The sequence below is a fragment of the Rhinatrema bivittatum genome, chromosome 16, assembly GCF_901001135.1.
Source record: "Rhinatrema bivittatum chromosome 16, aRhiBiv1.1, whole genome shotgun sequence".
In the NCBI taxonomy this organism is placed as follows: domain Eukaryota; kingdom Metazoa; phylum Chordata; class Amphibia; order Gymnophiona; family Rhinatrematidae; genus Rhinatrema; species Rhinatrema bivittatum.
Genome location: NC_042630.1, coordinates 22,418,758 through 22,435,105, shown reverse-complemented (window position 1 = coordinate 22,435,105; position 16,348 = coordinate 22,418,758). Strand labels below are relative to the sequence as shown.

Sequence of the window (16,348 nt, the reverse complement as noted above, 5' to 3'; positions counted from 1 at the left end):
CGGTCACTGCTCCATGGCTGCCTGCCATCATTTATTAATGCTGTGTGTCTTTAAGGGCAGGGCAGGTTTTATAAAGGGCATAATTTTCAAAAGCCTCTATTTTCATTCTGCTTTTTACACTCCTAGCCCGCCTTCCCAAACAGCCAAGTGATTTATAAATGCAAGTAAATCATAAAAGAAATTCAAGCAATAACAAAACACCCAAACGAATAAACTGAGCAGTCTGTACACTCCACCGCTAACTGGGGAGCTTGCCCTGGCCGAAAGCCGTCCTTTGGAGCCGCTCTGTGCGAGCTTTCACAGCGTTTCTACTTTTTTAGCTGAATTAGACAGTGGCATTCCCCGGGGGGGGGGGGGGGGGGCAGGGAAGCGGCCTGCGTGCTTTTTTGGATTGACCACACGTACGCACGCTGTTGCACCCCTAAGTGGCCACGCACAGAAATGGCAGGGGCAGCGTGTCCGCAGTCCAGGTAATCTGCCTTTTGAGAACTGGCTAGCCAGTGCGAGTGCCCTGCAACATCACGGGCCGGTGGTCGTTTTGAAACATTTCTTTTAGCGTTTGAATGAGTTCTGGGTTTTTAAGGACAGATGAGAAGCACATGGGAGCTGGTTTAGGTAGAGATGGGGCTAGATAAGTCCTTATAACCCCCCTCTTCCAATTTTATGATTCTAGATGACCGCTGCATTCATTTCCAACCCTGTTCAGTGATTCTAGATGAGCTCCCGAGATCCCCCAGGCCTATCTTTTTGTAGCAGGTTTATCACCATTTGTTCCTGTGCCAAACTTCAGTTTTGCTCTGGCTTTTTTCCTATTGAAAATACAGAGGTTTTCGCTGATATGTCCGACGCATGTTTTGCACTGCGGCAGACTTTGATAAATCTGCCCGTGTGTGTATTTGCGGGCGCAGTATTGTGCAGCTCATGTCATGCACCTTGTGCACAGCTGGGTGTGACCAGCAAGGAACCGTGCATGCATGTGACGTGTTACTGTGAGCGTAACCTGTATGACTCCCCCCCCCCCACGCAGGTGAAAGCGTGCCGGTCACGAAGACGAGCCTTCACTGCCCCACGCCGGTTGGCAATGGGGAAGCACAGGAGGAGACATACAGCCCAGAGGAGCACCGCCGTCACACCCTCTTCTGCGGCACCGCCGTCATCCAGACACGGTACTACAGTGGCGAGACCGTCCGTGCCGTGGTGGTTCGCACAGGTATGAAGGCCGGAGAGGGCACGTGGAAGAAGAGGGGCAGTTGTATGCCCTTTGGGGGTGGAAGCTTCTGGCGCATGATGTCACTATGAAAGGTCAAAACTGTTTTTGTTTTGTTTTTTTTTTTATTTTCAAACTTTATTTAGAGAAAACAGACAAAAATAAATGATCTCGCATCAAATGAAAAAATGAGTAAAATTATAAAAAAAAAAAATAATAATAATCTTCTTCATTCACTCTAAATATCAAGTAGACCTTGCCTGTCTTATTTATACACTGTGCCAAATGCCAAATCACATGGATAGATCCTGGTAGGGATCTAAAGCAGATCCAAACTCCAAAAACCCACATATAAGAGTTTGGTTGAAAAGTCCACAGGAGAGAGGTTATTAAACTCTGTATTTCTTTCAGGAATTATCACAAATCATATCATTTGCTTTGAAAGGAGAACTAGAATCCTATGTGACCTTGATAATGGCAATTTCAAAAACTTGCCTATTCCAGGCAGAGAGTTCAGGGGCATCTTTTTCACAATGAAGCTGTAGTGGGAACGGGCTGTAGGTAAAAGACGATTCATCAATTCCCATCTTTGATAGCTTCAGCGTGTTTTTTTAGTGATAATTCCTTGTGAGGTTCAGCTACAATTTGGCCCCTCTGTGTAAGAGCAGAGCCGCTCCGTTCTCAGCTGTCATTTACTTTCCCTCTGCTCTTCTGCCCACCACATGGCCTCGTCTCTCTAACCCATCCCATCAGAGCTCTCTCCAGCTCCTTCTCTATGCAGGAGAATGCAGGCAGCTGGCTTGGCTCGCTGCCCTGGCTGCCAGGCCTCCTCGCAGCACAGAGTGAGTTGCATGAGGTGTTCACAGCACACTTTCTCCCAGTCTCCCTCAGCCTGAGCCTGGAAGGACCCAAAGGAGGTGCTGTGTGTGCTCTCCATGAAACAGCCTAGCTCTCCATGCCCTTCATGCTGTCCATGGCTCATGCTGTAGCTAGGAAGGAGAAGTATGCGTGGGCTCTGAAAGGAGTTTCTGCATATTTAATAGCCACCGCTCTGTGAGGTGCTGAGAGTAGAGCCCAAATGCTGACCTGGATGTGAGCGTCAGCCAGTAGTACACCTGACTGGGTCTCAAGGCAAACTGGCTGGGAAACTCTCATAGTCCTATGCCCCCAATCTGCTCTTTGGGGACACATCAAGGATACAGGGAGCTCTAAGCTCTCTGCAGCAACACCCAAGACTCACAGGTTCCCTCCTGTACCAGTCCCTCAGACAAGCGAAGCATGCCGCCCAAAAATTGATTTTCAAACTAGATAGTCCAAATGTAGGGGCATGGCTCCGCGTTCTTAAGCTCCTTCTAGGAGCCATACTACCCCGGTGTTATCTGGTGGGCCTTGAGCCAGGCTCTGCTTGATGGCTGGTGCTATGCCAACGAGGCAGCCCCAATTTAATCCAGACCGGTCCTTGGAGGACTTCAGAAGCGGTTGCTGGGGGGAGGCCCAGTGATCAGGCAGCTACATGGCTGAGGGCCACGTGGGGGAGTTAGACTCTGACCTGCAACGCTGGTGAAGCAAGCTGGCATGAAGAGACCTGGACAAACAATCCACAGTGAGTAATGGACTGTTGGACTAACTTTTCTGTAAATAAACCTGTGCCCTATAAATAAATACAGAAGAAACCCGTGTTCTGTCCAGCGTTTCCTAATATGACACACGTGTGATGGGTGGTGGAGGGGGATGAGCCTTTGTTGCTGCTGCCTTGGAGGCAAACCTGCGAGGTCCACGCTGACAGCAGGCAAACATGCCCTGGGGTGGGACAGACTGGAGCTTCACCTACACCAGCCGCCTCCCTCGCAGCTTTAAGCCCTTAGGTTCTGGTTGCCAGCAGGGCAGACCAGTAAAACGAGAGTCTGAGGTCACAGCGGGGTCAGGACAGGCAGCAGACCGGAGGAGCTGTGAGCAGGCCAAGGTCGGGGAAGGCAGCAGACGAGCGTGGTCAGTTCCAGGCGGCAGGCAGTTCCCCTGTACGTACCCGGATCAGTCCAGACTCCTGGGTTTGGCCCTCGGACGAGGCAAACCAGGAATCAAGATCACAGACGGGAAGTAAGAGTCAATCCTCGGGAGTCGTGTGCACTAGGTAGTACAGGGCCGGCAGGGTCATTGGAATGCGCTGTGAGAGCCTTCCCACCAGTGGGTCTGCTTTACACGCGTGCCCTGGGGGGGGGCATGGTGTCCCCGCCTCAAAGAGGAGAGCCCTGGGGTGAGTGAGGCGGCTCGCGGGATTGTCCTGCGAGCCGCCGAGTGTAACAGTATAAAACTAGACAGCTGTCTATTCAGGGTGGACATGGAGTACTGTTTTCATAATGCTACCTAGCATATGCAGAAAACATTTTATTTGGAGTAGGTTTATCTATCTTAGCTCGAGGTATGTAGATCCCTCTAGTTGCTGAAGTTTTTATTTTTTTTTTATATTTATTTTTTTGCATAGTTGGACTGAAAAAGACTCCTAATATAGAACATAGAAACATGATAGCGGAAAAAGCCTGCATGGCCCATCCAGTCTGCCTGTCCATCCAATTAATTTAGCATTGTAATTCTCATCACACCCTTGGAGATCCCCTGTATTTCTCCAATGCTTTCTTGAATTCAGATACAGTTTTTGTCTCCACCACCTCCACTGGGAGGTTGTTCTCTACATCCACCACCCTCCCTGTACAGAAATATTTCCTAAGATTATTCCTGAGTCTACCCCTTTCAGCCTCCATCCCTTGACCCCTAGAGCCTCCTTTCCATTGAAAGAGGCTCAGCTCCTGTGCATGGAAATCTTTTGAGGTATTAGATTATCTCTATTCTATTTCCTTTCTCTCTCATCTTTCCTCCAGAGTGCACATGTTTAGACCTTGAAGTCTATCCCCATATTCTTTAGAACGAAAACCACTGACCATTTCAGTAGCCCCCTCAGGACCGACTCCATCCTGTTTATATCCTTTTGAAGGTGTGGTCTCCAGAACTGTACACAGTGACCTAAACAGGGGCAATATCACCTCCCTTTTCCTGCTGACCAGTCCTCTCCCTATGCAGCCAAGCTTTATCCACCTGTTTGTATCTAATGATCTTAAGGTGGCCAATCACCCCCAGAATCCACTCTTCCTTTGTGCTTAGAGTTTCATCTCCAATACTGTACCTTTCCGTTACAGAATTGGAGGTGAAATGCCAGGTATTGGAAGCCAATAGGTGAGATCTTGAATCTGAATATTGAGGGATCTGGGACCTAGGCCCAGTTGGAAATATCTCCACCTTTGAGTAGTTGATCTTATATCCAGAAGCCAGCCAGAACAGTCAGTAAGAAAGATGCTGAACTCTCAAGATCTGAAAGAGAGAGCAGCATATCATCCGTTATAAAGCAAGATTTTGTTTGGCTGCCTGTCTCTCATCAAAAACTCCTGATACCAAAGGAATCTAACCATTTGTGCTACTGGCTTTATAGTGATATCCAACAAAAGAAGAGATGGTACACCTCTGCCTGGTACCACTTAATACAAGAATACAGAGGTCATTTGCCAAAATTCTAGCACAAGAGCCCCAATCCAGTCTGTAAACTTTACAAGAAATACAATTTCTTTAAAAACAAAAATTCTAAATGATTATAGGTCTTGTTGATATCTTAATGCACTGACAATGTCTGGCAAAAAGTTCTCCAGACTCTGCATTTGTTAATGAAATAGGACAATTTCCATCACCCTTTCCTTTCTTGTGAATTAAAACTGTCATCACATCTGTCATATTACAGGCCTGTGCAAGACATACTTGTAAATACTTGACGGTCTCATAATATAGGTACAAGCTTTGCCTACAACGTACATGGAGCCATCCATTCAACAGATACCCATCTGGGCCAGGGCTCTTTCCCTTGGATAGAATCTTAATGGATTTCTGTATCAGATGGGCATATGGATCTTATATTGCATCGTCCGAGATTCCCTGGAGACAGTCTAGCAAGGAAAGCACCTATTTCCTTCTCTTCTGAACGGAGTTTATATAAAGCTCCAAGAAATGATACGAAAAAGATATTCTCCACTTCTGGAATTCCTCTCCAGTACATAAGAACATAAGAACTATAAGTACTATTCCAAGTGCCTTAAGCTATTCTGCTTTGCATCGCCTTCCTTATGGCTTTCGCCAAGAATGAGCTGACATTTTTCCCATTCTGGGGGAACTGCTGCTTTGTATATCTAAATGCCCCCTCAATCTGTAAGATATATAAAACATTCATCTTATCTCGCGCCTACTGCAGGGTTTGTAATGTCTCATTCCCTGCTTCAGCTGGAAAATGTCTGAATAGCTTCCATTAATTTTAATACATACCTCTGGTACAATATAAAATTACTACCAAATGCCCATTTTCTGTAAAAAGAGAAAATCCCATTGAACTCTATCAAAGGCTTTTTCAGTATCAATAGCCAGAATACAGATGAAATACCTTAATTTTTAGCTTGCAGATCAAGCTAAAAACTGCCTTTTCTTGTTGGAGGTTTGCCTATTAGTACATCCAGACCAATCTGGCTTTATTAACTCTGGGGTCAGTTTAAACAACCTTGTAGCTAGTAATTTTGCTAAAGTTTATCTATGTTGAGCAGGGAAATGTATGTATTTATTTATTAGGTTTTATATACCGTCACTAAGACAGCCATCATAACGGTTCACAATACAATAAAAAAATAAGAACAATCAATACAATCACAAATGCAGTCATAACATTCTTATACATAAAATAATAACTAAAAATGAACATAAAAAATAAGGCCTAAAAATTAATAAATAGTAAAATAAGAAAAATTCATAAAATAACACGGTTGTAAATAACTACAATCAAACATAAAATTAAGGCCTAACAATGTACCATTAAAATACAAATGGATAAAAGAAAAATATCCATTAGATATAGGATCCACACACCATTTTATCTTTAACCTTGTTAGAGAAAAACTGAAATGCCAGCTAAGACAATAGATGATGATGTCGCTATCTTCTAACAATGTGTTAAACTTATTCATCAGCGGCCCCATCAACAAATCTCTGAAAGACCATCTAACCCTTAAGATTTATCATTTTTCAAAACTTTAATTGCCCCATGACCTCTAATTCTGAAGCTCCTGACTCCAAACTCTTTGCGCTGTTCTGAAACCATAGGAAGGTCTACAGAATCCAGCTAGCCCTCAATCTCTGTAGTTTAGATCTGACTCTTTTGCATATATCGCGTCTTGGAACTGGGAAAATCCCTCATATATTTACCTATCCACTACACCACATTCCCATTCAGTCCTTAATCTTCGTGATAAATGCACAAAATGTTCCCTTTTTCTATTTGTAATTTTTTCAGTTTACAGAAAATCAAAAAAGCAAGAAGCAATGGTAAATAAATAAATAAACCAAACAGAATAATTGCAATCATATAATTCAAAAGTAACAATCAGTATAGAGAAGTAGTCTATACGCAGAAAATGATCACCTCAGTGGGGAGCACAGAAGAAATTACTAGAGGAAAAATCTCCTTGGCTATAAACGAATGACTTTCAACATAATGAACCACTTCCTTGTCCAGAAGACATTTTTCTAAATGTTCAGGATCCTGAAAGATAAACTTATTGTAGCTAACTTAACATAACATTTACAAAGGAATCTTGGCTGAAAACTAGCACCAAGCAATAACACCCTGTCTTTTCTGGAGAAATACTTTCCATCTAGCTTGAGTTACTCTAGTCACATCTGGAAAAATACCTAATCTTTGACCCAGAAAGGACTTCTCACAAATTCTGAAAAAAAAAAAAATAAATGTCAGGATATGTAGCGCTAATACATGGAAACTCTTGGGGTCTGGAGGAAGTCAAGGAATCAATGCCCTCAGTTGTAGAAGTAAAATCAAATGAGGGAACAGAAACAATTACTCGGTCCTACTTTGCAGCCGATAGTAGACCTTCTAACTCAAAGCTCCTCAGGGGGAAATCTTAAGATTTCAAGAGACAACCTAAAAAGCACATGGCTAGGTAATTTATTGTAGAAACAGAAGGAAATTTTATAAAACTAAGATGAGATCTTCTTGAAAAGTTCTTCCTTTTCATTTTAAAGTATAATATTTCATTGTCCCAAATCAAAGCAAGGGGATGGGTTGTTTTCTTTTTTGTAAGATTGTAATTTGCTCTTCCAGAACATCAATTTTCTTTTACTATTCTTGAATTTTAGATGAATGGTCAAACTTGTAAATTTTAAAAGTTCAAAAGAGGCCATAGGTTTATTTATTCTAGTAGACAGAAGTTTCTCCAGGGCAATCAAAGCAGTCAGTGTTGTTTCTAGGGTAACAGGGAATATCCAAACACCAGCCGCGGTAGATGGAGAAGTTATCTTGGGCTTAGCCCTCCAGGCAGCCTTATCAAGACAGAACTCTCATTAACAGCTCCAGTTCTCTTACCCACGTGGGAAAGAGGCACCATTACACCCCGAGCTGAATTACTGTCCCACCCTAGGTTGGGTGTCAATCTCCGAGAGAGCAGTGGGAGATCCCACAAATGCCCTATTACCCAACACATTCAGTATGCTTACAGGAATGGATGGGAGCTGACCCTTCAGGCCTGGACAGAGGTTGAGAAGGAGTTTTAGCATCCTCCTCTCCTTGCCTACAGGCATTACTGAGGGACCATAAGATTAAGGGCTTGGAGGGTGGTTCAGTGCTCTCTAGCCATTCCAGAGGGTCTCAGATCCTATATGACCTCTTTGTTATGAAACCCCCAGGCTTCACAATGCACATTTTCCCCAGACATGGAACATTGGGTGATGGCTGGATTGAGGTACTTGGGTCAGTTGGTGGAGGATGACCGGTTACAGTCTTTTATGGAGCTGATGGGAGACTTTGATATTCCTCTTTCCGCTCCTGCGAAGAGATATTACTCCATCAGCATCGATTGATTTGATCTCGGAGGAGTGTGCCGGGCATGGAGGGGGTGGTATATTGTACTTCCAGGCCCCTTCAATTGATTTCAGTAACAAACTGGGGGGGCTCTGGTTCCTCTCCTTGTCTGATGGAGCCGTGGAATGTAGATTTAAACGAAGCCTGGGATGGCAGGGATTGGAAATACTCTCGCAGAATTACAATTTGTTGTAAAAGGCGAGTTGGTATGCAGACTGGATTGCACGCTTGCTTTTTTTTTTCTTCTGAATTTAGTGACCGTGAGACAGAGTGTTGGAGGGGATGCGGCAAAGAAGGAACTTATTTTCACATGTGGTGGGGGTGTCGGAAGTTACAGGATTTCTGGGTGGGCGTTACAGACTGCAGATCGACCATATGTTCTCAGTCGTTGGAGCCTGAGCCAGCGTTATATCTACTGGGCCGTTGGCCGAACAGGATCAGCATGCAAGGTCATCGAAGATTGGTGGGACATCTCCTCCACGCAGCGAGCTTGATGGTGGCTCAGATGTGGAAGCGGATTCCCTCTCTTCACTGTTGGAGAGGCAAGGTTACGGAAACTGCGTGGATGGAAAAGCTTACGTTCCAGTTGAAAGATAAAGCGGCCATTTATAAAAGAGACTGAGGGCCTTATTGGGAATGGAGAGAACTCGAGAATGATGTGTGGGGGAGGTACAGTCTATCCGTACACAATGGGGGTGATTTGCTGTGTTTTGGGGTGCGGGTCTTCATTGTACTGCAGGAAACGATGAGAAGAGATGGGATGGATTGCTCACATTTTGTTCTGTGTGGTTTAAAATAAACAGTTTAGAAAAAAAAAAAGGGGGGAAAAAACCCTCTGAAAGGTGCTTAGAAAATCTAAGGCTGACATTGTTTACTTGCAGGAGACTGACTTGGACAAGAAAGAACATGAGAAACTATGCAGGGACAGGGTGGGACATGGTTTGCAGCCTCCTTCTCTTCTAGGCACTGTGACGCAGCTGTTTTGATAGGGAAGAATTTTCCTTCTCATATGGAGAAACATAGTGCTGATTCTGGGGAGGGAGGGAGCGGGGCGTTTGTTATTTCGCTTGGAGCTATGGCTGCTGAGAAATATGCTTTGTGCGATACTTACGCTCCCAATACTCCTAGCCGCCAGTTTTATCCTGATGTATTCTCCGGGTTGTCTCCTTTATGAATACTGTAAAATCTTGGGACGGGGGGTGTGATCTTAATTTCACAGCCGAGGGAAAGATTTGATTGTGAATCCGCAGAAGAATCCCTAAGAGGTTGGGAGTATCGGGGAGGTAATTTTTCACTGCCTGAGCGGCAGCTGATGGACGCATGGTGGGTGGTTCCGCGTCCAGAAAAAGAGAGAGTTCACGTTTTTATTGCGCTCGGCACGGTCCGTGTTCTTGCCTGGATTCTTTTCTTATTACGAACGCCTCTCTTTGGTAATGTGGCTGTTCTGGATGTCCTCTCTGACCAATCCATCGTTTCACTTTTTATTGCAATGTGGAAAGGCTCTGGCGCCCACATCCTGCCCTCTATTATAAGGCGTTGGTGGCCTGGTCCAGCTCCTGTGGATTCTGGAGTAGATTCGGTCCTTTGTGGAAGTTGGTAGGGCAGATAATAGCATAGGTGGTGGGTAAAAGCAAAAGAGGGAATGCGTGGATATTTGCAGCTGACTCTGAATATCCATGGACTTAGGTGGCAGCGTTTGGTCTTCTGTGCAAGAGTCCGATAACAAAAGCACTTAGAGGCAAGGAAAAATGGGAAGACTCGGTTGGCACAACGAGCAAACGCGCAATCTAGTTTTATAAATGTTAACGCTTCATAGGCTGGGGGATGGCAATAAATGGAGCAGTTATTTTATTTCTGCAGTTAAAAATCAGAGAACAACATAGACTCTGAGATTGCACAGGGGTTTGATTTTTATTTTTCATGCTTTTTTCCCCAAACCATTATACTTTGAGCAGCCTTGTCCTCCTCCAGCTTCTTTTCAGAAAGGAAACCCTCCTCCCGAATTGCCGTCTGACCAGGTTGAATATCTCTCGGAACTACAAATGACAATAAAAGGTTCTTCTCCGACATGAGCCAGGGCATTGATTACGTTTGTTAAAGAAATGCCTGGATCTTTCCCTCCCAAATCTTGACCTAATTCAGAAGTGGACATTTTTTGCTCCTGTTAATGCCACTCATTATCTCTAGGTGTTACAGAGGCTAATTTAAAACCCAGTTCCTTCAGGATACTGCAGCAAGAATTGTATTTGATGCTTCTAAGTCCGACCATGTCTCCCCACTATTACAAGAATTGCATTGGCTACCAGCTCATTGTAAGATCATTTTCGAATTACTCTGCCTTGTGTATAAGGCCTTAGTCGGAGAGAAACCTGGCTAATCTGCTTCCATGCAAGCCAGTGAGAGTTTTGAGATGGTCTCAGGAAGATTGATTAAGGATTCCTTTGCCGCAAGAGGTTATGTTAGAAGACACCAGACAGAACTTCCAATACCAAGCTCCCCTTATGTGGAACTCTCTACCATTGATCTTTCGGACAGAGAGCAAGCTTATGAAATGTAGAAAATTAGTGAAGGCTTGATTCTATTGATTGAGTTATGGATTAGTTCTTTTTAACTTTAGTTTTGCAGATGTTGTTTCATTTATGTTGCTTTTATTTGATTTTGTATTTGTATCTCATTATTTAATTTTTATTGTACACTGTTTTGAAATGTATTGAAAATTGGGATAGTAAAAAATCCATTAGCATTTTGAATTTGCTGGTGGCTAGTTTTCAGGGAATGTTCCCTTGTTTTAGTATTTGAAAGGGTAAATAACCATCCTTTAATTACGCATTCCACCCCTCTCATGACTTTATAAACTTCTATCCTGTCCCTTCTCAGCTGTCTTTTCCAAGCTGAAGAGCCCCAGCCTGCATAGCCTTCCATAATAGGGGAATCATTTCATCTCCTTTATCATTTTTGTTACCCTCCATTGCACCTCTTCTAGGTCCCCTATGTCCTCGTTGAGATGGGGCAAGCAGAACTCCTCCACGGTCTTCTTTACTTGCTTCTGAAGTGTAGCTCAACTGGAATCTCCGCCTGCTCCTCCATAGTCTTCTCTGTCAGTCTCCACTGTGTGGTTCCCGATTTTCCTAAATTTGCAATCAGCAGCTGTTTCTATTGGTTATTCTTCTTTCACTGCAGCAATGTCAGATCTTAGCTCTCTGAGCCACGGGCGAAATGTTTTGTGCTCCTTGCAATCACCTTCCTCCTGTCTGGGGCTGTCGGGCTCATACTCCCTGCACTCTTCATGCTCTGGCAGCCATCTTCTCGCCCCCCCCCCCCCCTACTTCCTGCTTTGATTTTTGTAGGCTCGATAAGACTTTCTCTCAGACCACCAGTTTTCCTTCTGGAGTCCATGTGAATCAGATTGGGATGGTGCCAAACTTAAAATCTATTGGGTATGCTTGCTTTAATTCCCCCTGCTCCAAGATTATGCTTATATTTATTTGGCAGCTGAATGGCGTTTATCATTCAGGCAGCCATTTCAGTCAGTGATGTCACATCCTCCTTTTTTTTTTTTTAATTTGTGTTAGCATTTTTTTTGCCCATGGATGGGCGGACTTTACAGTTTCATACAGATTTTTAGTCAGCAGTTTAATATCTTTATGGGCCTGCCATTTCTCTCAGCACTTTAAGGTTTTTGGTTAAATTTAGCAGTTTTCAGCCCTGCACTTGTAATATTGAATTGCATTTATAAAGAAAAAAGGGCAATGGTCAGGAACGTATGGCATCGCTTGTCTATCTGCATACAGATGGCCCTAGAAAAATAGCCTGTTTTGGGGCCTCCCACTGTATTTGTCGCTGCTGCTGTTATTGGTCTTGTTTTCAGGCCTGCTGTGACTGCTGCTGGGTGTAGACAAGAAGAGGGAGAAGGATCTCGCAGCAGGGCTCCACTTCTGTCTCACACGCTTTCTCTCTCTCCCTCAGGCTTCTCCACCTCCAAAGGACAGCTGGTCTGTTCCATCTTGTACCCGAAACCTATGGACTTTAAGCTGTACCGGGATGCCTATCGCTTCCTGCTCTGCCTGGTGGTGCTGGCTGGGGTTGGAATGCTGTACTCGATCGTTACCAACGCTCAGCAAGGGGTGAGCGTGTGTCCCGCATATTCTGGGTTTAAGACCCGTCGAGAGAGCATGGGCGCAGGCTGCAGTTCTTTGGGTGTCTGGGGGATAGGGGGAGCTCCAGGGGCAGGAACAGGACAGAAGAGATGGAGTTGGGACCCTGAGAGTAAGAGGGAGCCCCAGAGCAGCAGGATCGGTCGGGCGGGTCTCTGATTTCCCCCCCCCCCCCTGCCTTTCCTCTTACAGGAAAAGGTAAGCCGCATCTTGCTGGAGACCCTGGATATCATTACAATCACTGTGCCGCCGGCGCTACCTGCAGCGATGACTGCTGGAATTGTATACGCACAGCACCGGTTGAAGAGGAACGGGATCTTCTCCATCAGTCCCCAGCGCATTAACATCTGTGGACAACTTAACCTTGTCTGCTTTGATAAGGTACTCGCGTGCTCTCGTTGGCTGGCTGTCCCACGCTCTGCTTAAGATGGTCTGCCCGCGTGTGTCTCTCCCTTACTAACTTCCACAGTCCATCTGGGTGACAGTAAGGTTCCCCTCCCTCTCTGTTACAGACGGGGACGCTGACGGAGGACGGACTGGATATGTGGGGCTTCCATCTGGCTCAGGACGGCCGGTGAGTGATGACTTGTATACGGCTCTCTCCTTCCTTTCCCCGATGGGGACATGGTCATGTATTACATGTCAGCACGGATTCTAAGTAACTAAGAGTGTCTGCAGCCCCAGCAGTGCCCAGTACCTGCTGCCAGATTTGTGAGGCTTGGAAGCAGGAGTCATTCTTTACCTGGCAGCCAGAGGAGCAGTAGCTTCTAAAATGTTCTCAAGTCGCCTGTGTTCCTCCACAGCTTCCTCGTGGCACAGCAGGATGTCCGTGACCGCCTCCTGGTTCGCTCGCACTTCGTGGCGGCCATGGCCTCCTGCCACACTCTGACCACAATTGATGGGAAGATCTCGGGGGACCCGCTGGATCTGAAAATGTTTGAAGCGACGGGGTGGGTGAGTCCCAGATGTAAGGCCAACTTCTGCCTGAACCCTGCCAGTTCTTTGGTGGAGGTGGCAGTGTGAGGCAATCTCGTACTGCTGCTGACTGTGCTGCCCCTGTTCTCGTGTGTGTGTGTGTGTGTGTGTGTAAGAGAAACTTGTACTGCTGCTTCTTCTGTTATACCTATTTGTGGTGGGACAAGAGTGTGAAGGGAGCTTGCCCTGCTGGTGTCTGTGCTGCACCTGTTTTTGTGTGTATGTGAGGGAAGCTGGTAGTACTGCTTCCTGTACTGTAGCTGTTCTGGAGGGGGCTTGCTTACGTGTGTCCGTTCTGTGGTGGAGAAGGGTGTGAGGGAAGCTTGTGTTGATGATGATGTTACCTGTGAGTAAATGTGAGGGCAAGCTCTCTCACCCATTGCCTGTGTGTTGCCCCCATTCCCCAGATCCTGGAGGAACCAACCGTGGAGGAGACGGCGCTGCACGATCAGATTCTCCCCACCGTAGTGCGTCCAGTGGACCAAATCACCGAGATGACCCCCGCTGAGGACATGGTGAGAGGTTTTTCAGAGAAGGCTGGGCAGTCTGGGTTAACCAGTTAATGTCTTAATAAAATGCTACAATTCTCTGTATTTATTTTTAATGTGCAGCATGTCAGATATACACATAACAACGCAAGCTTCACAATTTTTAAAAATGATTTTCTAGCTCCAACACACAGATCTGTAGAGAGGAGATTTGGGTTGTTTTTTTTTATCTAAGAGATGAATTCTGAGGAAACTTTCAAAGGCAAATGGCAGCAAACAGTGAAGGTTGAGGTGGGGAGGCCATGCAAGCAGGGAGCCTGATTTCAGAGCTGGGAAAAATCATGGAATCCATTCTAAAAAAAAAAGAAAATCTCGGCACATGTAGAAAGACACAGCCAGCGTGGATTTAATCAAGGGAAGTCTTTCTCACCAATCTGCTACATTTTTTTGAAGGAGTTAATAAACATGGATAAAGGTGAAATGGATTTTCAGAAGGCATTTAACAAAGTCCCCCATGAGAGACTCCTAAGAAAACTAAAAAGTAACAGGATAGGAGGCGATGTCCTTTCGTGGATTACAAACTGGTTAAAAAACAGGAAACTGAGTGTAGGATTAAATGGTCAATTTTCCCAGTGGAAAAGAGTAAACAGTGGAGTGCCTCAGGGATCTGTACTTGGATCAGTGCCTTTTAATATATTTATAAATGACCTGGAAAGGGGTACAATGAGTGAGGGTGATTAAATTTGCAGATGACACAAAATTATTCAGAGTAGTTAAATCACAAGCAGATTGTGATAAATTTCAGGATGACCTTGTGAGACTGGAAGATTGGACATCGAAATGGCAGATGAAATTTAATGTGGATAAGTGCAAGGTGTTGCCTATAGGGAAAAATAACCCATGCTATAGTTACTCAATGTTGGGTTCCATATTAGGAGCTACCACCCAAGAAAGAAAACTAGGCGTCATAGTGGATAACACATTGAAATTGTCGGTTCAGTGTGCTGCGGCAGTCAAAAAAGCAAACAGAATGTTAGGAATTATTAGGAAGGGAATGGTTAATAGAACGGAAAATGTCATAATGCCTCTGTCGCTCCATGGTGAGACCACACCTTGAATACTGTGTACTATTCTGGTTGCCACATCTCAAAAAAGATATAATTGCGATGGAGAAGGTACAGAGAAGGGCGACCAAAATGATAAAGGGAATAGAACAGCTCCCCTATGAGGAAAGGCTGAAGAGGTTAGGGCTGTTCAGCTTGGAGAAGAGATGGCTGAGGGGAGATATGATCGAGGTCTTTAAGATCATAGAGGTCTAGAATGGGTAGATTTGAATCGGTTATTTACTCTTTTGGATAATAGAAGGACTAGGGGGCACTCCATGAATTTAGCAAGTAGCACATTTAAGACTAATCAGAGAAAATTCTTTTTCACTCAACACACAATTAAGCTCTGGGATTTGTTGCCAGAGGATGTGGTTAGTGCAGTTAGTGTAGCTGGGTTTAAAAAAAGGTTTTTATAATTTCATAGTTGAAGTCCATTAACTGCTATTAATCAAGTTGACATAGGGATTAGCCACTGCTATTACTGGCATCAGTAGCATGGGATCTGTTTAATGTTTGGGTACTTGCCAGGTACTTGTAGCCTGGATTGGCCACTGTTGGAAACAGGATACTGGGCTTGATGGACTCTTGGTATGACCCAGTATGGCAGTTGCTTATGAGCTGCTAATATCAGACATACATTAGAACTTGTACATTCAGTAATTAAAGGAAAAGAAATGATGGTGTCCTGAGACATGGAGAAAGTTTGATTGTTGAAAGGCCCTTCCTGGAGGAGGGTGTGTGTCAATTCCAGATTGGCCTGAACATTTGGATTGATATCACCCTTGTCACCAAAGGAGAGAAAACAAGGTAGACCAGGTCAGTTCCCCTTAGGTGGGGAATTGGCTCTAGAATAATCTCTGGGCATTTCAATTTTCCGATCTAATGTGACATTTTGGAAGGAACTACCCTGCCTCTCATATGAAAAATTAAGCAGAATCTGAGAACATGGCAGCACCTCCTCTTTGGGGGCCAATCAGAGCTATCAAAGGGAACCTGTTTCCAGGCATAGTTGCTTAGTTAGCATTCTGGCAGTTGAGGTTAGAGGCTTGGTATATTAAGGTCAGAATAGAGCTATTTCTAGTTTTTATTTGTGTGGGCACGAAACCTAGAGTAGCCAGGAAAACCCATAGCAGCAGAAGTATTGATGGAGGCCTTTCTTTCAAACATCTCAAATTGCCCTGATCCGCCATGGAGGCCTGCGATGAGAAACCACTAGGTTCCCTGTACGTACCTGGATCAGTCCAGACAGTGGGTTATGTCCCCAATCCAGCAGATGGAGTCAGCACAAGCTTTGAGGGGGCGTATCCATATATACTACTACCCCCTCTGCAGGAGTTCAGTATCTTCTGACTCCAGCAGATGCGAGTAGGGGAATCAGGCTTCCCCTCCTTTTCCTTCACTTTCTTGCTTGATTATGGCTGCTTGTTGTCTTTTTCTGTGGATCAAGTTTGTATCAAGTTTGT

General features: G+C 44.8%; 1 protein-coding gene across 2 annotated transcripts in view; it reads left to right on the top strand.

Annotated features, from left to right (window-relative positions):
- Positions 1-16,348, top strand: part of LOC115077847 (probable cation-transporting ATPase 13A3) — a 78,176-nt gene that overhangs the window by 25,363 nt on the left and 36,465 nt on the right. For both annotated transcript variants that reach the window (XM_029580176.1, XM_029580177.1), the window contains 6 exons: positions 1,028-1,210; positions 12,129-12,286; positions 12,509-12,697; positions 12,829-12,890; positions 13,120-13,270; positions 13,699-13,806. In XM_029580176.1, the coding sequence (XP_029436036.1) occupies positions 1,028-1,210; positions 12,129-12,286; positions 12,509-12,697; positions 12,829-12,890; positions 13,120-13,270; positions 13,699-13,806 (851 nt within the window). The remainder of the gene's footprint in view (positions 1-1,027; positions 1,211-12,128; positions 12,287-12,508; positions 12,698-12,828; positions 12,891-13,119; positions 13,271-13,698; positions 13,807-16,348) is intronic.